Raw genomic sequence first — 27270 nt, 5'->3', positions numbered from 1 at the left:
GGATGGGATGGCAATTAAACGAACTTTCTGTAGAAAGCCTGACAATGCTTTTCTCTGCAAATCAAGCTGATAAAATATGAATGAGGGGAATACTGACAGTGGGAGAGATTCAAAATCAAAGGAAGAAATGAATCCTAACCTAGCCACTGACTTTGTGTCCTGGGACACAGGCAGGGCATTCTGTGAGCTGGTTCTTTCTCAGCCTTCAAGTCACTACCCTGGCTGCTTCCCAGGGTGGCTAGGAGAGGATCCCATCTGAAAAGCTTCTGGTGTATGACTTCACAAGCACAGACCGTACAATGTTGTTTTGTTTTTGCTAGGCTATTCTCTCCAACTCCGCTGTAAGAAAATGCTTGTTGTTCTCTGCCACCTACACACCAGCGTTTGGCTCCAGGCTTTGCACAGAGCAGCTACTCACTGTATAGCAGGGATCCTAGGTGAAGGGGGTCGGTATGAACTCCTGAAACTCGAGCAGAGGTTCCCTGAGGCAAAGAACTCTGGCCTAGTCAGGTTGTCCTGCTTCCTGTCCTCTGTGGTTGCATTTCGGTTCCTGCTTTGCCGTCTCCACCTCTGGTTTGCCCAGCACTCTCCCTTTAGGTGGCGTGATCTTTATTTGGGCCACATACACAGCTGAGGTCCTTCTTCAGTAGGGACTGTCACCAGGGCATCAATGCTGTAGTCTCACTGTCCCACTGTGCCTCAGAAGCCTGTTTTGCCTGTTAAGTTTTCCTCCCAGCCAGTCGTCTTGGAGTCAGACCCAAAGCTGGGCCTTCTGGTTTGCCCTCTCTTGACTCCAGCCTGGGGAATGGTTAGCAAGGAAAAGGGAGTGTCAGGATATGACAACTGATGGAAAATCACCACCTACCACCCCTTCTCAGATTTGGCATGCTGAGTCCTAAAAAAGTCATAAATTTATATATACATGTGTATATATACATATATACATATATATATATATTTTAAATTTTATTTATTTATTTATTTTTACCAGTAGAGAGAGCTGGACAGAGAAGGCTCTGGAGCTGTCAGAAGGAAGAGAGCATACCCACACTACAATTTTAAGGTACTGTTTGCTTAGATGTCAGTGAACCAAGTGCCTTCATTCAACTTATTTTTTTAAGTTATCTCTACATCCAACATGGGGCTCAAACTCACAACTCGAGTAGCATGTTCTGCTGACCAAGCCAGCTGGGTGACCCTCCTTAAGTTCAATTTTAACTGTCATCTGAGAAGAGCTTCAAATTAGAGGTAAATGATACCTAGCATATATGCCAGGCACCTTGCTACATACTTTTCATGCATTATTCCCTTAATCCTTATAAGCTCTGAGATAGACACATTATTGCTTTCAATAGATGAAGAAACTAAGGTTCAGATAGGTTAAGTAACTTGCCAAAGATCAAACGGTTGGTTTGGTCAATCTGGGATGTCAGGTCAGGGCTAAGGTCAAAGTCAAGGCCCTGAACTTGCACAAGGCTATACTGCCAGCATCCCAGTACTTAAGGCTGTACCTTTGCTTTTGTCTGGCTGTTACTCCCACACTCCTCTACCCAAGTCAGAAAAATGCTCACAAGTGGTCTTCTCCAAAGCAGTCTGTCAGAAGGGAGAAATACTGGCATGTTCTGGAACCTGAGGCCTCTGGCAACCATGCCTAGCCCTTCTATGAGCTCATAATAGTTTCTCCTGTGAGTTGTCAACTTGTGTCTCCCTTTAGCTGGCATACGCACAGCTTTATCTGCCTGGCAGGTGCGAGGTGATCCTGAGCCCTGCTTCTGTATCATATGGCTTCCCCTTTCCTTGACCTAGGCTCTAGAACAAGGGAGCCAGGCCAAAGCGATTTCTTTCTAGTCCTCTTTGGCCAATAACAGTATTTGCACCCAGATGACAGAACATACTGAGAGAGATCTGTTTGTGTTGTTCATCATGAGAGATCTGTTTGTGTTATTCATCACTGAATCCAATTCTCAAGAGTGCCTAGCATGTAGTAGGTACGCAATAGTTGTTGAATCATCCGAGTGAATGAGGTAATGTAAGAATGAGATTACTGAACTGCTTGGCCACAAATTATGCAGCACATTATTAAGTAGTTTATGTAAAAGTGAACTGTGTACAACTATAGCTTTATGTATTCCAGAAACAAGCGACATCAAGCCAAAAAAACAGACTGAAGAATCCAAAGCAAGAGGAAAAAACAATCAATTTAAAAACTAGGGGGCAGGGCAGGGAAGAAATAGGACATTCCAGATATTTAACTGTCTCCCACTCCCAAACAAATATTACCGAACACATGTTCAAACTGAGAAAAAGCATTTTTAATAACACACACATACATTCATGGGACTTTAAACAAGATGTAGTAAAAAAATCTTAAAAAAAAAAAAAAAAAAAAAAGAGAGAAAAGAAATCTGCATTTACTTGTAAACTGCCTAAGAGCTGGTGGAATAACTGGCTGACAGGACTGCCCAGGGAAAGCAGATGCACAGATGACCAGGTGCCCCAGCACTGTAAATGAGCAAGAAATAACCATCGCAGAGCACGCTCCACATGCCCAGCCACCAGTACCCTAATCTTGCCTCCTTAGAGACAAACCAGGACAGTCTCTTCCCTAATTTTCTAACTCAGTTACTTGTTATTGGGTCACCTCTTAAATTTTTTATTTTTAAATTTAAAAATTACCCTTGGTTTAAAGACTCCACGCATTATTACTGGCCAGTCCCCACCAACTATACTTGTTTGGACAGAAATAAAAATGCAAATGCTCCTGACTGAGCCTGGATGACAACACGCCTTTTTTCTCTCTCTTACATCTGGGGAGATTTTTGTGAAGTCAAAAGCAAGCTATTATTTGTACTTCAAAACAAAACCAAAATGCCAACCTTCCCAAAGGTGACAAAGGCACCGCTGCCGTCAGAAGATAGACAGGAAATGTACAAATGCTGTTACTTTACTGCTACATCGATGCATTTTGTGCATGGAGAGCCTCTTCACTTAACATGATATAACTAAGGGAATTGTATTTTCCGATAACAAGAAAAGCAGTTCAGAAAAGGCAAACAGTTACACACAAAAGCATAAACACTTACAAGTACCTTAATTTTCAGCTTGCAATAAGGGTAATAAGTTTGACATACATATCCAGAAAATTAGACAAGGTTATTTTTGGCACAGTAATATTGCCAAACACACCACCACTCTGCAAGCTTTGTTTGCCAAGTCCCAAAAGTGGCCTGACATTTTCTGTGCAATGAACATTTTCTCCCCCCCACTACCATCCCATTCACTGGGCAACAATAGCAGGAGGGAGAAAGAACATGGGGACTCAAGAGGGAGAAGGATAATACTTGATTTGGGAGAAAAGTCATGGGCTACTTGTGCTAAAAGAGAATCATCCAGAATTTGTATGAGAACCCAATGCAAATACTGACTAGAGTTATGACCTGGAGATGAAGACATCTACCAGAGTCATAAATACAAGGGCTCAAACTGATGTCTGGCCATTTTTAAAGGGACAGGTAAAGTATTTTTCTCTAATGAAGAAAGACAATTAAAAATAGAGACTTTTCTTACTGGAACTGCTAAATAAAAATGTATCAAAGTGGTTTTAAATTTGATGAGCAGTTATCTCTTGAAACTGCAATACAAAAGGGTCACTTAAAAAAAAAACCTGAATAACCCACTTGTCCCCCCGTCAATGTACACGATTAGAAAATATTTACACACTGTAATTACAAGCAATATAAGCAGTATTTTATACTTTGAGATTTTGTACACTTTACACAATGCAAAATGAGAAAAATATGAACACTTATAAAATTACACACAAATAATGTATCTACAAAGTATTAAATTACAAAGAGTGAAAGCCCCCATTGTTGGGCAGATAGATGCCAGAGTTTCAAGCTTCTGTCAAATAGAACTCTTTGTATCTATCTCATTAACCATAAGTGGCATTTTCTAATAATACCCTTGAGAGGTAGTATCAAGATAATAATATTCTTACCAGTAAACTCAACACAGAATAAAACTTTTGTTGGTCTGACTCTTGGAGCCTCATTCAGTCGGGGTTCTCGGGAGTTGATTTACGTCTTCCCTATAAAATCTCTAACTGCTCAATGCTTGACATGGGCTCAAAAGTTACTTATACTATTGTAAATGATAAATTTAAGATAAAATGTTTTACTCCTAAGCCTCAATTTAGAGGTAGAAAGCTATTTTTAAAAAAATTATTATCTCCCCTCTCAAACCATAAATCTCAAGTCCAATTCCCTTCCTCTCCATCATCTCCTCCCCCACAACTGGAGACCTCAGAATGCTCAGGAAAGCAGTGTCATCCAAGTCAATATTGAAGGAAAAAAGTTGTTGACATTCTCATTCAAGAAACAAACCCCCACCCCAAAAGGGACACTCAGTCAACAAAAGAATTTTTCAGTTAGTTAGTAAGAGTCTATTACTACCAAAGGCTTCAAAGGGCCCTTGGGCTAAGACCAGCACGTGCACTTCTACTAACCCTTCACCATTTAAACCCAAGGATGGCTTTCCAGTGTTTAAGAATATTTAGAGCAGCTGTGGTTTTCAAGTGCAACAAATTTAAAATACAAGCACACACACGCGCGTGCACACACACATACACACACACGCCCACACACGCGTGTGCAATGTCCCAAAGAATAAACACCATCCAGGTCTCTGCCAAGCTTATATACTCATGAAAGTAAGGGTTTTGGAAACTTGTCCAGATCTTTAAGCTTCTATACTATATCTGTAATATGGCTAACCAAGGGCCAGGATTCTAAGATTTAGCCAAGATTCTAAGATTTAACCAGTATTTAAAAAATTATATATACATTTAAAAGGAATCCAAAACAAACTGCTTACGAATGTTTTGGCATGAAAACAGAGACACTATTTTATAGCTTAACTTCTTCCCCTTAAGGGGGATCTGGCAATATACCAAATTTCTGATTCTTAACTGTTTAAATGTATTTTAAAAACCTTACAGATTTATAATCTTGAATAGTGAAGGAAAATGTATGTATTGAAACCTCCCTGTGGTTTATAGCAATTACAGAAGAGATTTATTCTTTTTGTTATTAATCTCAGTTCTAAGTCTTCTTTCTGAGTCTTAAAATAACCAAGGGCAAAATGAAACCCAACTGGAACTTGGTCTTGACTTCCATGTCCAACTACTCAAGTTGGTCCAAACCCTTTCCTACATACTTCCTGTGATTATCCAAGTGCCATAAACACCCCCCCCCCAAAAAAAAAAGAATAACTGGCTTACAATTTAGCAAAAGAAGTTAACAGGGGTAGGTTAGACATGCAACTATTAGTTGCTTCTACCACTCCCCTCTTGTTATAGGATGCTGCTCTTTTTAAAATGTCAGTTGCTTTAAAATTAAGCAGATCATGTTTCATATCTGCTTTAGAAATGGCAATTTCTTCATTACCAGCTTCATACTAGATATTCAAGCGGCACATTTGCAGCACATTTTCTTAGCATTCCACTGGAGTTTGTAGCATTCTTTCTACTCCTCTAGGAAAAGATCTTATTGAATTTCTCTTGGTTCATATTTTTGCTGCTTCAAATCCTGTTATGAATCTGGTACCCAGAAGTCATGAAGCTGCCCCTAGAAAAGGGAAGGGGGAAAAAACAGGATAAAGAAAATCAGATTATGTATTAATCCTTATAAAACTACTAATCATCAAACAGGATTTTGCTAAAAGTAGTAATAAAATCATTATATTATATATTTCTCTGAACATTTATGGTAATCAGAATCAGTTTTCACATTTTGTGGTCCAACAATTAATAATTAATTTTAAAAAAGTAAAGAATAAGTGCAAGATGTTTTCCTTACCAACACACACATGTGGAGGATCATATTTAAGAAGATTAAATAAAATGTTAAGGTGACTAACAGAAAAGTTTTGATATTAAATTCATTTATTTTAATACCACATCAGCAAAAGATGGCCAGGCTAAAACAAGATCTTTTGGGATCAGAAACTGAAGTTAACAACAAAACATTAGTTTAAGACTTCTCAAAGGCTGTTCTCAAAGAGCAGGCGTATCTTATTAAGGCCAGTAACACCAAGAGATTCAAAATACAGAAGAGTTGAGATTACTTTTTCTAATTAATCTTCAGTGCTCCTGTTGCTTTGACATAAACTGTAAGCAACTTCTAGGTCCTGTATACTAAAATTATGGTTCTTGGACCAGCAACACTGCCATAAATCTGAGAACCTGTTAGAAATGGAGCATCTCTCAGGTCCCACTCCAGACCTAACGAATCAAAATTGGCATTTCAACAAACTGATGCCTATACTCACATTAAAATTTGAGAAGCATAATTTTAGACAATAACATATCCGTTAGTTTGTAAAAGGCAAATTTATAGTATAGCAAATGTAATACCAGTTGCTTACACAATGCCCCTCTTAAGCAAAGTCCCCTTAGATAGGATACCAAAAGCCTAACAAAAGGAAAAATAATAAATAAAACTGGACTTCATCACAGTTAAAAACTTTTGTTCTACAAATGATACTATCAAGGCAATGAAAAGACAATACACAGAATTAGAGATTATATTAGCAAATTATATACTTAACAAGGGACTTGTATTTGGAACAAATGGAAATTTTCTACAATTCAATAATAAAAAGATAAAAAGCCCAATTAAAAAATGAGCAAAGGATTTCAACCGACATTTCTCCAAAGAAGCTACATGAATGGACAGCAAGCATATGAAAAGATTCTCAACATCATTCATCACTGGGAAGTATGAATTAAAACCACAGTGAGGTTCTACTACCAACCCCCTACTATAGCTATAATCAAAACCACAGATAATAACAAGTGTTAGCAAGAATGTGCAGAATTTAGAAACCTTATATATTCTGGTGGGAATGTAAAACAGTGCAGCCACTTTGGAAAACAGTCTGGCAATTCCTTCAAAACATTTAACATAGAATCACCACAAAACCCAGCAATTCTACTCCCAGGTATACACCCAAAATATTTTCATTTGAAAACATGTTCACACTAAAACCCGTGTGGTATTGTTCATGGAAGCATTATTTAGAACAGCCAGGAAGTGGAAGCATAATCAAATGTCCATCTAGTAAGTGGATAATTCATATAATGGAATATTACTTGACAACAGAAATGACATAGATGCTACACCATGGATTCACCTAATATTATGTGAAAGAAGCCAGTCATTAAAGACCAAATAGTATATCGTTTCACTTAGAGGAAATGTGAGTAGGAAAATCTATATAGACAGAAAAAACAGCGGTCACCTAAAGGCTTGGGGGGAGCTGGGGATAGAAATACAGGTGGTTGGGAAATAGGCAGTAGCTGTTAATGGCTTCTGGCATTTCTTTCTGGAGTGACAAAAATGTTTTATTTATTTATTTATTTATTTATTTATTTTTTAAAAGATTTTATTTATTTATTTGACAGAGAGAGATTACAAGTAGCCAGAGAGGCAGGCAGAGAGAGAGAGAGGAGGAAGCAGGCTCCCCGCAGAGCAGAGAGCCCGATGCGGGACTCGATCCCAGGACCCTGAGATCATGACCTGAGCCGAAGGCAGCGGCTTAACCCACTGAGCCACCCAGGCGCCCGACAAAAATGTTTTAAAGTATGTTAAAACACTTGGTGGTGGTGGTCACACAACTCTGTACATATACTAAAAACCACTTTTTAAAAAAATTTTTAAAATATTTTATTTATTTATTTGACAGACAGAGATCACAAATCAGCAGCGAAAGAGAGGTGGAAGCAGGCTCCCTGCTGAGCAGAGAGCCTGATGTGGGGCTCGATCCCAGGACCCTGGGATTATGACCTGAGCTGAAGGCAGAGGCTTTAACACACTGAGTCACCCAAATGCCCCTAAAAACCACTTTAAATGAGTGAAATATGATACATGAATTTTATCTCAATAAAGCTATTAAGAAAAATGCTCCCCATGAAGTATCAACCACCTTTGAGGCAATGTGACATTTTAAAATGGGCTCAACCATCTCTGGAAATAAGTTAATAAACAGAAAAGCAAACAAAAACTAAAAAACATACACACATTATTATACTGGAGTTTTCAGTTTATCTTAAGATACCTAGAAGAAAGTGCTGTGTAATAATTTATTTCAAACATAAAAAGTTACCATTTAGCAAAACTACTAAGAATAAATAAAAAAACTTTAATAAAATGACACCTGAGTAGGCCGACAGTTCTGGATTATTTCCTGCCATTTTCCATGTATCCTGGCAACCAGGTCTTTTACCTTAAAAACATCAAAAAGGGGAAAAGTAATCAGATCAAAACAGCCTTAACTAAAATCCACTTAATGCTTGATAAAAGATCGGATAGTTGTGATAGGCCCACACCCAACAATTCAATTTAATTTCTGCCAAGAAAGAAAAAAACTGCTCTTTTTCTGGAGGGGCTTTCAAATCACAGAGATTAATATAAGACTCCTCGATCACCATAACCTAAATTACTGCATGCTTAGGACTCTATTTTCCCATTAGTTACTAAAGATCATCCAGAAAAATGTGCTCCTTTCCTGCCTGCAAGATACTTATATTTTCAACTTGCTGGCTTTTGAACACCCACATAAATAAGCTCAGGTGTGGGTTTGTTATAGGGCCCAAGGCTTTGGCTGTCCTTATCTTTCCAACTTCTATTTGAAAGACTCAAGGCCACAAAGAACGGCTGTCATTTGTTCCTTTCCCCACTATCAGAAGATCCAAGATTTACTGTTCTGCCTCTCCACATTTCTGCAAAGTACTACAAAACCCCTTCAAATACAAGGTATATTCCTATGTTTGAAGGTTTAGTGAGTCTCTGCATGAAACTTAAACTTTCCTACCACTCTAGATATTCTCAATTAGCTCTTAAACATAACTGCTTAAGAAAAATGTTCTAAACAAGTCAGGAATTTTATAGCTGTTTTAAGTTTATAAAGTAAATTAAAAGGTCTACTTTCTTCTCCATTTAGAATTCAGCAGATTCAGTTTCTCCAAAATAACACCTTTTCTATTACAGGTTGTGAAGAGGCAACTCCTCAGCGGACCATCCCCCAATGCAATTTCCATAGACTCTTGTGTCTCTCTCCACTCTGAGTAAGAGAAGCCCTGGCACCAATCTATACAGGCTCCTGGCTTTAAGAAACAAAGACCTTGGGTGGTCCCTTTTTAGCACATCTGTCAGCAGTAGCTACTACCACCAAGTTCTACGGGCCAGTAACTCTAGTCAATGTTCAAAAGAATGTGCTTTGAAACTATGGTTTCCCCTCTTAAGTCAAAGAGCTATCCCCTACATATTTCTGAAAATCTGCAATCTGATACAACTTCATTAGGTGCTCATCTCTGTATTTAACTGAAATCTACTAAAATAAATACACATACTGAATCCAAATGGGCATTGTTGAAATGACTAACCTTTATAGCTAATTAATTTAAGATATAAAGTTACAAAGCTGAAACTTCACATTTACTGACTTATCCAAACACAATGGCAAAAAAGAATCAGCTTTACATTACAAATGCTAAAAGATGATTTGGAATAAAAAATCCTTAAAAGTTTTTTTTAAAAAGTGTTCAGTGTCTTAGGTAAAACTGTTAAAATCACTATTTTAATACTCAAGTTGCTTTCCTAACTCTATACTCATAGTCAGCTTTTCTACTGTCTTTGAATGTACTAAACGCTTAAGAAAAAAGCTATTAGCAAGCTTACTGCTGAATCATTCCCATCTTAGAGCTCAGACTGGGTGAGTAGGACTTAGAACCCTGAAGAATCCTTCTTTAACACATTCTCTAATGGATCATTCAAAGAACAACAGCTAACCTATTTCTTCTCCATGAACAAAACAAGTTTTCAATCGTCACAAAATTGTTTTCAATCCCTGAAACAAATTTTGGCATAAAAGTCTTAATTTGGGGACGCCTGGGTGGCTCAGTTGGTTAAGCAGCTGCCTTCGGCTCAGGTCATGATCCCAGCGTCCTGGGCTCCTTGCTCGGCAGGGAGCCTGCTTCTCCCTCTGCCTCTGCCTGCCTCTCTGTCTGCCTGTGCTCGCTCGCTCTCCCTCTCTCTCTGACAAATAAATAAATAAAATCTTTAAAAAAAAAAAAAGTCTTAATTTGTATAATGACAAAATAAACTTACTAGTGTCTTTTTTTGGGAAGATCTTATTTGTCAGAGAGCGAGCGCGTGAGCACGTACAAGCAGGGGGAGCAGCAGGCAGAGGGAGAAGTAGACTCCCTGCTGAGCAATGAGCCTGACGTAGGACTTGATCCCAGGACCCTGGGATCATGACCTGAACTGAAGGCAGAAGCTTAACTGACTGAACCATGCAGGCATCTCAATAAGCTTCATCTCAGTAAGTTTCATCTCCATTGGAGACGGAGGCATCTCCAATGAGTACTGGAAGAACTTTCTCTTCAGGTGTTAGGAGTTTTAGAATAGAGTATAGTAAAATGAAAAATACACTTGTCTTGAGATTTTTTTTCCCCTTCACTTTTTTTTTTTTTTTTAAAAGATTTTATTTACTTATTTGACAGAGGGAAATCACAAGTAGACGGAGAGGCAGGCAGAGAGAGAGAGGGAAGCAGGCTTCCTGCTGAGCAGAGAGCCCGATGCGGGACTCGATCCCAGGACCCTGAGATCATGACCCGAGCTGAAGGCAGTGGCTTAACCCACTGAGCCACCCAGGAGCTCCTCCCCTTCACTTTTTTAAAAAAAGTTGTTTCTTCACCCAATGTGGGGCTCAAACTCACAACCCCAAGACGTAGAGTTACATGCTCTACTGACGGAACCAGCCAGGCACCTTTCCTTTCACTTTTAATTTAGCTATAAGTATTTAGTAGAAACTAACTTCTGTTCTTAATAGAGAAAATCATATTTCTCACTTATATGCTCTTTTTAAAAAAGATTTTATTTATTTGAGAGAACAAGAGCCAGAGAGCATGAGAGGGGTAAGAGAGCATGAGCAGGGTGAAGGGCAGAGGGAGAAGCAAATTCCCCCCTGGGGGGGGGCGCCCCCCCAATGTGGGGCTTAATCCCGGGACTCCAGGATCATGACCTGAGCCAAAAGCAAATATTTAACTGACTGAGCTACTCAACCCCCACCCCCTTTTTAAAGGGGCGCTTCTCTTCCTCAAATATTAATGTAATCAAAGCTAGACAACAATGACAACAAAAACCCCTAACATTCCTTATGAAAAACACACACTTACTTTAGTTCTGTAAAACAGCCTTGCATCTTCTCTAATATCACACTTAACATGCTTTTCCAAAGCTCCACAGAGGTGCACGAAGTGTTTCTGTGCAAAACAAACATGAGGGATGAAAACAACTCTGAAGCATTGCAAATTAACACAGAGATGGTGCTGTTAGAACTAACAATCATTTAAAAATCTACACTTACTATATATATATATATACATATATATATACATGAATACACATATATACACATGTATACATGTATATGTGTGTATATATATATATATATATATATATACACACACATACATACAATAGAATACTGCCAGCCATAAAAAGGACGAGATTTTACCATTTGAGACAAACGGATAAACAGATAAACCTACAGAGTTTAGACATCAGAGCATAGATATCATCCCAGTTTATACATTAGGAGAGTTGCCCAGGAAGGATTAAAGAATTTGCTAAAGTTAACTGAGCCTGGTAGTTAGGGAAAAGCCAACCATTTAACCTAAGCTTCCCGACTTCTAACTCAAGTGCATTCCTTTTACTATCTCACAACTGCCCTAGTAAAGGAGTACCAAAAATACTCTCAGTATTGAATTACCAACAACCATCCTTTTACCTCAGTTCTCAACTCTCAAGGTTACTTATGAATTTCTTAACAGTAAGTAAAAAATATCATTCATTTTATAATTTTGTTTGCTAGAATGTATCTAAGTCTCTAAATCCAGAAATGCTAAGGGAAATAAATCAGAAGCCAACAAATACTACATGATTTTACTTTTATGTGAAACCTAAAAAAAAAAGAAAAAAGAAAAAAGAAAAAAGAAAAACAAACAAAAAGCAGAAAGAGACCTATAAATGCAGAGAGCAAACTGAGGGTTGCCAGAGGCTGGTGGTGGTGGTGAGAGAATGGGCAAAATGGCTGAAGGGGAGCGGGAGGTACAGATTTCCAGGTATGGAATGAATAAGTCATGGGGATAAAGGGTACAGCATAGTGAATATAGTCAATGGTACTGTAACACACTGTATGGTGACAGATGGTAGTTACACTTGTGGTGAGCATAGTAGAATATATAAAACCTGTTTAGTCACTATGTTGTTCACCAGAAACTGTAACATTGTGTGTTTACCTAAAAAACCAAAAAGCAAAACAAACAACAAAACCTAAGAAAACTCCATATGAACCAGTGTTATGTCCTTTTCACAGTGACAAAGGAGATACCAAGTTTTAAAACAGGTTGGAATATCCACAGTATGAAACACGATGACTTAAGAACTTTCCCTAGAAGTATGGATTATGGTAGTATGGGAAGGACAGAATAATTCAAAATGAAATCTTACCACGAGGAGATAATTAAGAAATGCATATATCAAGTACTGTGACTTAACATCAATTTAATTTTGAAGGCAATATTATTTCTAAAGGGAAAAAAAAAGTGTAGTGGGTGAAGAGATGGAGAAAAAACCAGCTAACAGCTGGTTTGGTGACCTTTGGTATCTTATTAATGTATTACACTACTGTCAAGTTAGGATGATTAAGTTACACTCCAATAAACACAACTAACATGCGCAAATAATTCTTGTCAATGATGTGTTGCAAAGTTTCTATATTACTTCTCTCTTTCCAGTGTACACTGGGATTTCTATAGCAAACCCAAAGTTAACTTTTACAAAGTTTTCTTCTATATAAAGAATATTCATTCATTCCATCAATAGTGACACTTAATTAGCAACAAAGAACACTAAAAACTACCTACCCGTTGTCCAGAAGAAAAAGAATGAGAACAACTAACTTCACCAACTAAATGAAGAAGAATGTAGGTCAGGTAATATGCCTGTTAGAGAAATAAGTGAAACAAACACCCATGAATTAGCTAGCATAGATATTATCCCAGTTTACACATTAGGAGAGTTGCCCAGGAAGGATTAAAGAATTTGCTAAAGTTAACTGAGCCTGGTAGTTAGGGAAAAGCCAACCATTTAACCTAGGCTTCCTGACTTCTAACTCAAGTGCATTCCTTTTACTATCTTACAAATGCCCTAGTAAAGGAGTACCAAAAATACTCCCAGTATTGAATTACCAACAATCATCCTTTTACCTCAGTTCTCAACTCTCAAGGTTACTTATGAATTTCGTAACAGCAGTAAGTAAAAAAATATCATTCACTTCATAATTTTGTTTGCAGGAATGTATCTAAGTCTCTAAATCCAGAAATGCCTAGGCTGTTGTTTGGTAACTGGCCTCAGTTATACTCAAATGCACTCTTTTGAGGTATCTTGCTCTGGATACCTGCTTTTCGAGTTCCAAATGAAGACTATCATCAATAGTGCCATTTGGCTGTTCAGCCCTTTTCTTCAAGACCATTTTCTTCAACAAATCAGAAGGCTTCATTTGCACAAGATAGCGATGTAGGACTGATATCTATCAACAGACAGAGAAGAAACTCAACAATATTAAGTAATACAGTTGCTCGCTCTTAGTCTACTTTTTTTTTAGCAGTCCTCTGTTCATTTTGCCTTCTCTAATTTTATCCTTTTAGCTTTCTTTATAGTCCAGTGATACCCAATTCTCCTTTACTAAAAGGGATTTGCTTAAAAGGGATTTTAAATTAAAAGGTTCAATACTTGTAATTAAGGATAAAAGCTCGAGGAAGAGACTGAATGGCATTACAATACAGGCCACACAGAATGCTTTCTCTGTGGAATTATTTGAAAGTCAGCAAAGCTGAATCTCCCTATGAGTAGAAGTCACTGAATTCTAAAAAGAATTCTTTTGATGAAAGTATCACTGAAAGGACTGACAGTCCCCATATACCTGAAATTAAGTCTACCTGAGCTCTACTAAAGAAACCAGTTGCGCCTTCCAATTTCTTTGTCCCACAGCATCCTGTGCATGCATACCTCTATCGTTGTTCTTACTACACTATACTGCAGTGGTTTATTTTGTTTCAACCTAGATTATGTTTCCAAGAGCAGAGTCTCTAATTTCATTTTTTTATTCCTCGGATCTAGTAGAGAACTGAGCATCTTGTACTGAATTGCAGTTCACAGAAGAACACATCTAGACCGGTTAGATGTTGAGTTTTAAAATTCCAATTATGTGTAGCCCCTATAGCTCCCTTAGTGTTATTAAGGTCTGTAAAAAGCTTTCAGGACCTTTCAGTGAAGCTTCTGTTGGACACATTTAAACCCACTTATCTATACATGATGTATTTACTACTGAACAATTACTAGAGGACAACCATGTTTAAGCTCTATAGTTTAAGGAATATTTAATATTAAAACAGGTAAAAGAGGCAATTAATGTACAATAGTTCTGCAAGTTCTAATCCTGTGATAAAACTAGCCTTGATAATTATATAAATAGTCCTATTTATAGAACACGTTTTGATTTTCCCAGTATTTATACATTAGTTCATCTCATTATCCAACCTATATGTTACTGAGTATTGATATCATGTCCATGTAATGGACCTTATTAGTTAAGTACCATTCCAAAGATTATATGAATAATTTCATGCTTGAGAACTGAGATCTAATCCAAGAACTTGACTTAAGAACCATCGATTTTCCTTATACCTCACTACCTTTTCCATTTATGAAAAGAAAACAAAAATACTATTTATACCTGCAGATTACTGGCATTAGGGATATCTTCATGTTTCTCATCCAAAAGCTTTGAAATAATCACTAGGCTGAGGCACTGTCTTAATTGCCTGGAATTAGAATTTAAAAGTATTTAGAACGCATTTTAATCAATAATGTTTGAGAAGCAAATGAATGAGCCCAAAGTTCTTCTAACTGGAAACACAGCTAGTGTTTTAAGAGAAGACAGTATAACAACATATAAACTTTAACAAAACAGTAAAATTTTCACGTAAAATATTTGTATATAAAGTTAGAATTGCCTGCAACTCAGGCAAATCATTAAGAATCTTTATCTTTGGGGTGCCTGGGTGGCTCAGTGGGTTAAGCCGCTGCCTTCGGCTCAGGTCATGATCTCAGGGTCCTGGGATCAAGGCCCGTATCGGGCTCTCTGCTCAGCAGGGAGCCTGCTTCCTCCTCTCTCTCTGTCTGCTTGTGATCTCGCTCTGTCAAATAAATAAATAAAATCTTAAAAAAAAAAAAAAAAAAAAAGAATCTTTATCTTTGTCCCTGCTGATTTACTGAAGGAAAATTTTATTGCTCACATTTATGTTTACTAAAGGGAAAAAAAAAAGAAAAAAGCTAATTCATTCATTTTCATGATATGTGCCACCTGTATTAAGTTATAAGATAAGCTAAAATTAAAAATCAAGAGTATCGGGACGCCTGGGTGGCTCAGTTGGTTAAGCGGCTGCCTTCGGCTCAGGTCATGATCCCAGCATCCTGGGATCAAGTCCCACACATCGGGCTCCTTGCTCAGCAGGGAGCCTGCTTCTCTCTTTGTCTCTTCCTGCCACTCTGTCTGCATGTGCTCGCTCGCTCTCTCTCTGACAAATAAATAAATAAAATCTAAAAAAATAAATAAATAAATAAATAAATAAATAAATAAATAAAAAGTATCACAAAACGATCTATGTTAAGGATTAGAATCAGGCTGTCAATGCTTTTTCCCACACCTGACTAAAAAGTAAAAGACTGATCTAACAATCAAGGAATGATGAAAGGAAATAAAGGACCCAAAAGTATTTTAATAATGTAAATACAAAAATTTTTCTTAATGTTTAATTCTCAATTTTCAATACCTTCCACGTGACGTCCAGTTAGGGACCAGCTGTACCAACCACAGAAGATTGTGCGGATGATTAGACAGCTCATTTATGGCCAGACAGAGTTCAGGCACCTGAAAAAGAATGAGCAAGATTTTCATAATGGGAGCAAGATTTTCATAATGGGAGCATTATGACAAAAAGGACACTCATTTTTAGAAACTGCATGAAGTCTAGAACCTGCTAAAAAACATACATGGTATACAGATTCAGTTTTTTTTTTTTTTTTTAAAGATTTCATTTATTTATTTGACAGAGAGAAATCACAAGTAGATGGAGAGGCAGGCAGAGAGAGAGAGAGAAGCAGGCTCCCTGCTGAGCAGAGAGTCCGATGCGGGACTCGATCCCAGGACTCTGAGATCATGACCTGAGCCGAAGGCAGTGGCTTAACCCACTGAGCCACCCAGGCGCCCCCAGATTCAGTTTTATCTTCAACTTCGGAACACACTGAACAGATATATTTATCAGAATTTCACCTGGCTTTCATGTTTTGTTCTACGTCATACCTATGCCTATATCTAAAAAAGCTAATTCATTCATTTTCATGATATGTGCCACCTGTATTAAGTTATAAGATAAGCTAAAATTAAAAACAAATCTAAATCCTCCAGAAGAAAACAAATCTAAATCTAAATAGATCTAATTTAAGATTTATTTATTTGTGAGAGAGAGATAGTGCGTGCTAGTGGAGGGAGAGGCAGATGCAGAGGGAATTCTCAAGCAGACTCCCTGCTGAGTGTGGAGCCGACTGCAGGCTTCATCCTAGGACTCTGAGACCATGAACTGAGCTGAAATCAAAAGTCAGATGCTTAACTGATTGAGCCACACAGGTGCCCCTAAATAAGCAAAATACAAATACCAGTTTCCAAAGGTGTATAATGAGAGCTGCAGAAGATCATACATGCTCCTGACCTGGGATTTCTTGCATTTTAGGGATCCTCAACTATTTCAGTATTTAAAGTCTAACAAAATTACTTCAAAATAATCTCTGAGTAAGGGAACAAAGTATGGGATGAGGGTAATAGACGAGACAAAGTTGATTATGTCTGGTTAATTGCTAAACCTGTGGTAAGTGGTAAGTAATTATGGTAAGTAATTATGGGTTCATCACACTTGTCTAATTTTGCACATTAGAAATTTTCCATCAAAATGATTAAAAAATAGAATTCTTAAAAATCTAACAATTATACGTTTACCCTTAATATCGCTATAGGGGTTCAACTCAAATTTTTGTTGTGTGTGTAGCTTTGCTTCATCATTTCATGTAGGTCTCTCCTCAAGGTAACTTTTTTTTTTTTTTTTTTAAAGATTTTATTTATTTATTTGACAGACAGAGATCACAAGTAGGCAGAGAGGCAGGCAGAGAGAGAGAGAGGAGGAAGCAGGCTCCCCACTGAGCAGAGAGCCCGATGCGGGGCTCAATCCCAGGACCCTGGGATCATGACCTGAGCCGAAGGCAGAGGCTTTAACCCACTGAGCCACCCAGGCGCCCCTCCTCAAGGTAACTTAAGAAGGGAATTCCCTGGTTGCCTTATCTGAAATAGCAGAAGATTACTGACTACCTTGCTATTCTCTATACCCAGGTCCCACTTTATTTTAATTTGTAGCACTTTTTATAACTTGGCATGGTATTACAATATACATTTACCTTATTATTTAATTCTCTAACTACATAAAACTGCCATAAAGGTAATGTATTTATCTTTTTCCAGGGCTATATCTCTAGCACTTACATTAACGCTTGGTCCCCACTAAATGCCTAAAAAAACACATTTTTTTTCCAGTTTTAAAGAAGATTCAGTTATCATAAATTTAATACAGTTCCAACAAAGTAAGTCCCTTCTCAGTTTATTTTTCATCTGCCAGAGATCTTTTTTTAAAATTTAAAAAAAAAAATTTTTTTTTAAGATTCCATCCATTTATTTGCGAGAGAGAGAGAGAGACAGACAGACATTAAGAGGGGAGGAGGTCAGAGGGAGATGTAGACTCCCTATGAAGCCGAGAGCCGGACTCGGGACTCAATCCTGGGACTCCAGGATCATGATCTGAGCCAAGGCAAGACACTCAACCAACTGAGCCACCCAGGTGCCCTCTGTCAGAGATTTTAACTGAGCTTAGAAACTATTAATTCCATAGGCACTATGAAAGTCAAATTGTGACGGTATATAAAAAACCAACACTAACACCAATATAACAGCTTTAAGTATGGTTACCTTTGTGTTCCAATCTCTAATGTTTTTCATCAGATTTATCAGGAGGCTTTGAAAGTCCACTAGAGGAATCTGTTTCAGCTGTTTCTCCAAGCTCATTTTAAACAACATTAAAATCAGCAATATTATTTCACGATCCTGGTAACCTTCTGGATGTATAGATGTACACAAGCCTAGAAACTGTGACAGAAGTACAGCGACAAAACAACTTAAGGAGATATATTTTATTTGGAGAGTTTAAATTATAAAAACTTTCTGATGAAGAATATAAAAGAAAACTTAAAGAAAACAAAACATCAGATGTTTAGAAAAAAGAAGGCAAGAAATACTTGTGTTAATAGTTAAATCAGGTGACACAATAAGTATTTTCTTCTCCAATTTTCATTTTTGAGATTTTTTTAAACGGTTCAGCATCATTGACTTGATTCAGCCACTAAAAAGTTTTAACACTGTTACTAATTCTTAATCACTAAGTTACAAGTAATAACTTTTTTCTCTTCATACATTCAAATTCTAAAAAAAAGTACTGCTTCTAAAAAATAATTGGTTTCTAAAATCTTCTTGGGAAAGGTATCCTAGAACTATATTAACCTATAAAGTCCCTTTCACTCCTAATATTAAAACAACAACAACAAAAAAAACCCCCAGCAAAAACAACATTTAATACAAATAATACTGCTAACAAATTTCAAAGATTAGAAATCACCTGGTAAAACACTAGTGATTTTGTTTTAAAACCACTAACCACAAAACTAAATGGTTCCAGTTCCGTGATAAAGACATAAAGAAGAGTTTTCCCCTACCTTAACCACATTTAAAATGTTGGTTTCAGGAAGAGCTGAAAAAATTGGCTTACAAGATGAATCTTCACTTCCTTCCCCACCCAATGTCACCTGTGTTTCAGAACTATTGAAAAGAGAATAAAGCAATGTGAAATTAGGCACAAAATAATTATTTTAAGAAACACTGAACAACAAAAAAGTTTTGTTGCGGCATAATTTACATATAATAAAAGGAATATACCCATTTTAAGTTTTGATAAATATATATGTAGTAGTGTAACTGCCAACAGAATAAAGAAGTAGCAGAACATTTTCATTACCTACAGAAGTCTCTTCATGCTAGATAGAAGTCACTTTGCTATCTCCCACTCCAGGTAAACACTAATCTGAATTTCTATCTCTATGCATTAGTTTTCCCTTGAACAGCTACTTTTTATCAAGGCACTGTTCTCATTGTTCTTGGTGTTAGAGAACTATGTAGAAAGTGGCTCTGGCTATAAAGAACTCATAATAAAGGTCTCATGAATAGACAGGAATACAAAACAATTCTTTTTAAAATTTTAAAATTAACATATAATGTATTATTAGCCCCAGGGGTACAGGTCTGTGAATGGCCAGGTTTACACTTCCCAGTACTCACCATAGCCCATATCTTCCCCAATGTCCATAACCCAACCACCCTCTCCCTACCCCCGCCCCCTCAACCCTCAGTTTGTTTTGTGAGATTAAGAGTCTCTTACGGTTTGTCGCCCTCCCAATCCCATCTTGTTTCATTTATTCTTTTCCTACCCCCCAAACCCCCCATGTTGCCTCTTAACTTCCTCATATTAGGGAGATTATATCATAATTGTTTTTCTCTGATTGACTTATTTCACTAAGCATAATACCCTCTAGTTCCATCCACGTCCGTCATCGCAAATGGCAAGATTTCATTCCTTTTGATGGCTACATGGTATTCCATTGTATATATATACACCACATATTTATCCATTCATCTGTTGATGGACATCTAGGTTCTTTCCATAGTTTGGCTATTGTGGACATTGCTGCTGTAAACATTCAGGTGCACTTACCCCTTCAGATCACTACATTTGTATTTTTAGGGTAAATACCCAGTAGTGCGATTACTGGGTCGTAGGGTAGTTCTATTCAAAGAAACAATTCTAAGCACACGTTCTGGTTGTGGCAATCAGTGAGGTTCATGGAGGAGGAGACACATGAATTTGGCCTTCAAGAGACATTTTCTTGGTTAATTTTTTGAATTAATAATACCTTCATATGGTTAAAGAACCAAAAAACTTCAAAAGGTATCAAGGCACAGTATACTGTGAAGAACTGTCCTCAGTCTAAGGCCTTTTACGGTTTGTTCCCCTCCCCAAAACCACTACTAGTTTTAGTCCTTCCTTCCACAGGCATTTTATGTATATACAAATAATTATGTACTTATTTGCCCCCCCTTTAATTTAAATGGCAGCACACTATATACTGTTGTGTACCTCTCTTTATTTCACTTAATATGTCTTATATTTCCGTAAGTACGTATGAAAAGCTTTCTTAGTTTTTAAAGTCTCTTCTTGGTAGTCCTGTGTGTCTTCTTAGCTGTAAACCTCAGGCAAACTACTTAACCTTTCTGTGCCTGACTCGCCTGTAAAATGGGACCGAGAATACTATCTAATAGTTGTAGTGACCATTAAATGAAGTGCTATATGTTAAGCACTTAGAACTGTGCCTTGCACATAGTAAGCAATACGTAACCACTAGTAGTTGTGATGATGATGATCATCGTACCATGATTTATTAATTTGTTCCATACAGATAAGACTATCTTGCTCTTTTTAAAAAAGATTTATTTGAGGGTGCCTGGGTGGCTCAGTGGGTTAAGCCGCTGCCTTCGGCTCAGGTCATGATCTCAGGGTCCGGGGATCGAGTCCCACATCGGGCTCTCTGCTCTGCAGGGAGCCTGCTTCCTCCTCTCCCTCTCTCTGCCTGCCTCTCTGTCTGCTTGTGATCTCTGTCTGTCAAATAAATAAAATCTTAAAAAAAAAAAAAAAAAAAGATTTATTTGAGAACGAGCGAGAGTGACCACAAGTGGGGGTGGGAATGGTGGTAGCAGAGAGAAAAGCAGGCTTCCTGCTGAGCAGGGAGCCCCATGCATGACTCGATCCCAGACCACAGGATTATGAGCTGAAGGCAGAAGCTCAACTGACTGAGCCCCCCAGGCTCCCTGACTGTCTTGCTCTTAAAAACAGAGCTTCAGGGTACGCCTGGGTGGCTCAGTTGGTTAAGCGGCTGCCTTCGGCTCAGGTCATGATCCCAGCGTCCTGGGATCGAGTCCCGCATCGGGCTCCTTGCCTGGCAGGGAGCCTGCTTCTCCCTCTGCCTCTGCCTGCCACTCTGTCTGCCTGTGCTTGCTCTCGCTTCTCTCTCTATGACAAATAAATAAATAAAATCTTTAAAAAAAACAAAAAAAAACAGAGCTTCAGTGAGAGACAGAGGTAACATTCTGGAGAGCAGCCACTGAGGGTGGAGGTGAGGGATGAGTACGAGGAAGAGCCAATGCAATTATGACTCATACCGAGGAACCGCAAGCAGATCAATTTGGTTAAAACAAAAGGGACAGCAAAATAGAAAATAGGCCAAATTGTAAAGTCTTAAATACACAGTGGAAAGGCCTGAGAACATAGGAGAAAGAAGTTCAAGGCTATGTTTCATAAAAGGAATCCTACAACAGTGAAAACAATAAATATCTTGGAGGTGGAAAGCCCCTGGAGAAATGGGAGATCTTTTTGCCAAGGTTGGCATGAAAAGAGGATCTGAATTAGAGTAACACCGGTAATAAAAAAGGAAAAATAGCTGGGACATAAGCAGAGGAAGTAGAACACAGGGATGTGAGAACTGATGGAATACAGGCGAGAAAGAGGTTAGTTGTGACTCAGATTTTAAGTCTGTACATCTAACAGAGAAACGGTCAAGAAAAGAACTGTTCCACTGTCCTTCAGCATCTTACTCTCCCTACCTGAATATTTAAGAGCTTTCAAACATTTCACACACCCCAACAAAAATGGTTAAGATGCACGTGAGTCTTAGTGAAAAGAGTTGTGGTCATATCTCAGCAGGATTCAGTCTTGTACTCATGTTGCTTAAACAAGCATTTCAACATGGTTCACTCATCCCTTCACCAGCTCCTCCTTGCTTTCCTGTGCTCATCAGTGCTTACCACTATGCAGCAACGGTGACCTCAGCCACCACCCCACTGTAGTCAACAAACCTAACTGAGGCCAACTCTTCAACTGGTAAGTAACCAATTAAAAAAAACTATTTTGCTAAATATCATTTGCATGTATTATGTCTTTTTTTTTTTTTTTAAGATTTTATTTATTTATTTGAGAGAGAGACAGTGCGAGAGAGCATGAGCGAGGAGAAGGTCAGAGAGCGAAGCAGACTCCCCATGGAGCTGGGAGCCTGATGTGGGACTCGATCCCGGGACTCCAGGATCACGCCCTGAGCCGAAGGCAGTCGTCCAACCAACTGCGCCACCCAGGCGTCCCTGCGTGTATTATGTCTTAATGCATTCATTATAATCTTTATTTCACTATGTCCACTACAGTACTTGCTTGCAACACTGAAGAAACTTTCAAATCTATTGCATACAACATACATTACCACATGTTACTGATTTCATTAAAGCTTAAATAATAAAATAATTGGAATTTTAACTTCTAAATATAGGTGGTTTAAATATCTTAGTCATGTTTGGGGGAAATGGTTGTTTTTTTGGATTGGCTAAGAAAGCATTATTTTCCCTAGTGATAGAACATAGTCTTTATCTGAAAATTAGCTAGTCAACATATTTTTAGATACAGATTACATCTGAGCAAGAAGAGATCCTGTATGGATGGAAAGAGAACTAGAGAGGTGAGTCTGGCAATAACAAGAATTTACCTTTTTCTCAGAAGCGAAGATGAGTATATTTTCATATTTAAGAACCATTTTTTTTTAAAGATTTTATTTATTTATTTGACAGAGAGAGATCACAAGTAGGCAGAGAGGCAGGCAGAGAGAGAGGAAGGGAAGCAGACCCCCTGCTGAGCAGAGAGCCTGACGCGGGACTCGATCCCAGGACCCTGAGATCATGACCCGAGCTGAAGGCAGAGGATTTAACCCACTGAGCCACCCAGGCGCCCCTTAAGAACCATTTTTATTTCTGTGATCAGTTTATTCCTTTGTCCATTTTTCTAATAGGTTACTGATCTTTTTATTAATTTGAAACTAAACTTTCATCTGTAACCAGAATTGTTTCGTTCATACATACATGCATGAATATGAAAAATTCATATAAATATAGATCTCCCTCCCCCTCCCTTTTGAGGTTTTTCTTTTGACTGTGTATAGTGATTACTGTCATGGCAAATTATTTTGGTCAAATAAGTTAATTTTCCTCTTAAGGGTTTTGAGTGTTAGGCTCATACACAAAATCATTTCCCCTTTTTTAAGATTATAAAAACCTGCTGGTTTCTTCTATTATTTTTACGGTTTCATTGTATACATTTTTTTTTAAAAGATTTTATTTATTTATTTGACAGAGAGAGATCACAAATAGGCAGAGAGGCAGGCAGAGAGAGAGAGGAGGAAGCAGGCTCCCCGCTGAGCAGAGAGCCCGATGCGGGACTCGATCCCAGGACTCTGAGACCATGACCTGAGCCGAAGGCAGTGGCTTAATCCACTGAGCCACCCAGGCGCCCCATCATTATATACATTTAAATCTTTGCTCTATCAGTTTGAGGTATGGATGCAAAATTTGTTTTCAGATAGCTACCCAGTTTTCCAAATAATGGATAATCTGAGATACTTAATATCCTACTCTTTCATTTATGGAAATAGCATCTTTAACATTCATGAAGCATTAATATGTATTTGGTTCTATTTTGGACTTATTTTTTTCTACTGACAGAGCCTTGCACTTTGCATTTGTCTTATACTATTATCTGCTAAGGCCAGTCCTACCTCCTAACTCTTCTTTCTCAAAGCTTTTCTGGTTGTTATTTTTTTCCATATGACTTTAGAATCACTTATATAGTATCAACTCTCCCCTTTCCTATAAACTATCCCATTGGCATTTCTTATTCAAATATCATTAAGTTTATGGTTTAACGTCAGGAGCTCTAATCTATTTATATTATAATGTTGAATCTTCCTGAGAGCATGGTATGCTCTTTCATTTATTTAGGTCTTCTATTTTGTATCTTAGTAATGTTTATACACACACACACATACACACACTCACTCTCTTTCTGTCTCTTCTATGTAAGTTTATTCCTAGGTATTTCATATATTTTTCTTGCTGTTGTAAATGAAGTCTTTTCTTCCAGTTTATCTTTTTTTTTAAGATTTTATTTTTTAAATTTTTAAATGTAATCTCTATCCCTAAGGTAGGGCTCAAACTCATGACCCTAAGATCAAGAATTAACATGCTCTACCAACAGAGCCAGCCAGGTACCCCCTCGATTTATCTTTTAGACTAGCTATAGTTCATATATCTGAAGGTTATTAATTTCTCTTTTTAAACTTTGTACCCCAGCATCCATACCAACTTCTCTGTTTTTCTTTTTAAGATTTATTTATTTATTTATCTATTTGACAAACAGAGATCACGAGTAGGCAGAGGCAGGCAGAGAAAGGGGAGGAAGCAGACTCCCTGCTGAGCAGAGAGAGCTTGATGTGGTGCTTGATCCCAGGACCCTGAGATCATGACCTGAGCCGATGGCAGAGGCTTTAACCCACTGAGTCACCCAGGCACCCTGCTCTGTTTTTTAAAGATTTATTTTATAGCAAGAGAGCAAGAGAAAGAGAGACAGCAAGGGAGCAGATGAGTGGGAGGAGGGGCAGTGGGAGGAAGAGGAGGAGAGAGAGACTCTTAAGCAGACTCCTCACTGAGTGCAGAGCCTGATATGGAGCTTGATTCCAGAACCCTGAGATCACGGCCTGAGCCAAAACCCAAAGTTGGTGACCCTACTGACTAAGCCACCCAGGCGCCCCCCTCCTCCTTTAAAACAGGCTCCGTGTCTAATGTGAGGCTTGAATTCACAACCCTGACATCAAGAGTCACATGCTCTACTGACTGAGACAGCTAGGTGCCCTATACCAATTTCTCTTGTTTCTTTTATTTGTTACAGCACTTCAGTTGACTCTTAGGCTTCTTTGCATACATTAACATACTTCTGCAAATAATGAAACTTTCACCAACTCATATCCAGTTTTTATATCTATTTTTCTCTCTTATCTAACTGCTTTGGCCAGCATTGCCAACAGAATAATGCCAAATAATGCCAACAAATAATGTCAAATAAGCAAATAATGTCAGATAATGACAAATAATAACAGAATAATGTCAAATAATGTTTTATTTTTTAAAAATTAAAAATTTTAAATATTTCTATTTCCTCCCTGTTAAACTTGATGATGACTTTTAGATTAAGACATATGTTAGGAATGTATCTAATTCAAGGTCCATTTCAACTTTGAGAGATTTTAAAAACCGAGAGTGGGTACTGAAATTATCAAATGAATATTACTGTTATCACATTAAAATTATTTAAAATAATGTTTTTGGAAGTTAATTATGAAAATAAAACTTACACTAGATTGTCTTCATTAAAGTCTGGCTGAAGATTCTCCAGAGGAAACAAAGATCTGAAATCAATTCCCATATTGAAAAACACAGCTGCTATATCAGATAACGATGGGATCCAGGGCCAAACTGGTGAATCGCTGAAGTTATCTAGTTAACAGAAGAAATGATTTTATCCCAAATCCCAGGTTCACAAACACACAATCGCAAGTGACAGTCTGCATGTGAAACATGGATCATTATGATGATTTTACAGAAATGACATCTGGTAATGATATGTTGACAATATAGTTATTTAGAATGATCATATAGGAATTAGAGATTTTCAAGTAAATATGAAGGAAACGACATTTATGAAAATATTTGAGAGTGATGACGAATAAAAGCATGTAACTCATGAAGTAACACACTTTGAAAAGACTCACAATAACAATGGTAAAATACCAACTACTCCTAACACAGAAGATTTTACCATCTTCAGTGCCCATACAATCACAATCCTCAAAACAAGTGAAAGATGAAAATCACAATGCTCCTTTCATTTTAAGGGATCTCAAAGGTAATAAAACAATTGTTACATTTTTGTAACATTTGTTACATTTTTGTAGTAGATACTTTCAATCTCCTCAGTGCACAATCAGTACGATACTTGCACATCAATAAGCCAGTTAAAATTAATTGGCTAAATAAATAACAAACTTCTAACTATTTCCATTTACCCAGGACAGTAACCCATGAGTTGGTAAGTATCAGGTTAGGGCATCACTTGCAAGATCTTATACCCTTTTTCTCAATGCGACTAGAAAACTGCAGATACTTATTTTTGAATGGAGTTTCTTATCATTATTAAAGATTTTAGATCACAAAAAAAATAACTTTTTGTTCTGTATTTCTGAATATCGTAAATGTTTAGCAATACAAAAGAGACTGTACATAGCAACCTGTAATTCACACTGCTAATCAGAGTAAATTTATATACTCACCATTTCTAATTGTTATTTCCATCAATGTACTTAAAATCTGCACAGACACAATACAGTCTGTATGAACCGACATCATCTGCCAAAGTAGACAAGAATATTAAAAAAGAAGAAAAAAAAAAGAAGAAAGAAAATGAGCATTTACTACTTGCATATATAAAGGTGTTTTATGGATTTTCTTTAATATGTATTTTATATGCATTCCATTTTATTTTATTTTATTTTTTAAAGATTTTTTAAAAAAAAAAGATTTTATTTATTTATCAGAGACAGAGAGGGAGAGAGAGTGAGCACAGGCAGACAGAATGGCAGGCACAGGCAGAGGGAGAAGCAGGCACCCCGCTGAGCAAGGAGCCCGATGTGGGACTCGATCCTAGGATGCTGGGATCATGACCCGAGCTGAAGGCAGCTGCTTAACCAATTGAGCCACCCAGGCGTCCCTATATGCATTCCATTTTAATACTTACAATAACCTTATGAAGTGGCCATACACTACACATTCGCAGACAGGCTCAGAGAGATTAAGATACCCAACATAATACACAAGGAGTTAGAACTTAAAATTCAGGTCTGATTCTAAAATCAGGGCCCTTTCCATTCTAATTCTGTTTAATTCCATTCCATTCTGTTTTTACAACTTTCATTTATATTAGACAAATATAACAACTGAAAACTATAAAAAAAT

General features: G+C 37.6%; 1 protein-coding gene across 2 annotated transcripts in view; it reads right to left on the bottom strand.

The window, feature by feature from the left end:
- Positions 1-2290: 2290 nt before the first annotated feature.
- Positions 2291-27270, bottom strand: part of SLF2 (SMC5-SMC6 complex localization factor 2) — a 49577-nt gene continuing 24597 nt past the window's right edge. For both annotated transcript variants that reach the window (XM_044240320.1, XM_044240321.1), the window contains exons 10-20: positions 26589-26664; positions 25614-25755; positions 18999-19101; positions 18199-18375; positions 15962-16059; positions 14863-14950; positions 13525-13656; positions 12992-13069; positions 11240-11326; positions 8218-8286; positions 2291-5627 (exon numbers count right to left, since the gene is read on the bottom strand). In XM_044240320.1, coding sequence (XP_044096255.1) covers positions 5592-5627; positions 8218-8286; positions 11240-11326; positions 12992-13069; positions 13525-13656; positions 14863-14950; positions 15962-16059; positions 18199-18375; positions 18999-19101; positions 25614-25755; positions 26589-26664 — 1086 coding nt within the window. In that variant the 3' untranslated portion in view covers positions 2291-5591. The remainder of the gene's footprint in view (positions 5628-8217; positions 8287-11239; positions 11327-12991; positions 13070-13524; positions 13657-14862; positions 14951-15961; positions 16060-18198; positions 18376-18998; positions 19102-25613; positions 25756-26588; positions 26665-27270) is intronic.

This window comes from Neovison vison, chromosome 2 (assembly GCF_020171115.1).
Source record: "Neovison vison isolate M4711 chromosome 2, ASM_NN_V1, whole genome shotgun sequence".
Classification (NCBI taxonomy): domain Eukaryota; kingdom Metazoa; phylum Chordata; class Mammalia; order Carnivora; family Mustelidae; genus Neogale; species Neogale vison.
The sequence above is the reverse complement of the archived record's forward strand: the minus strand, read 5'-3'. Positions and strand labels throughout refer to the sequence as shown.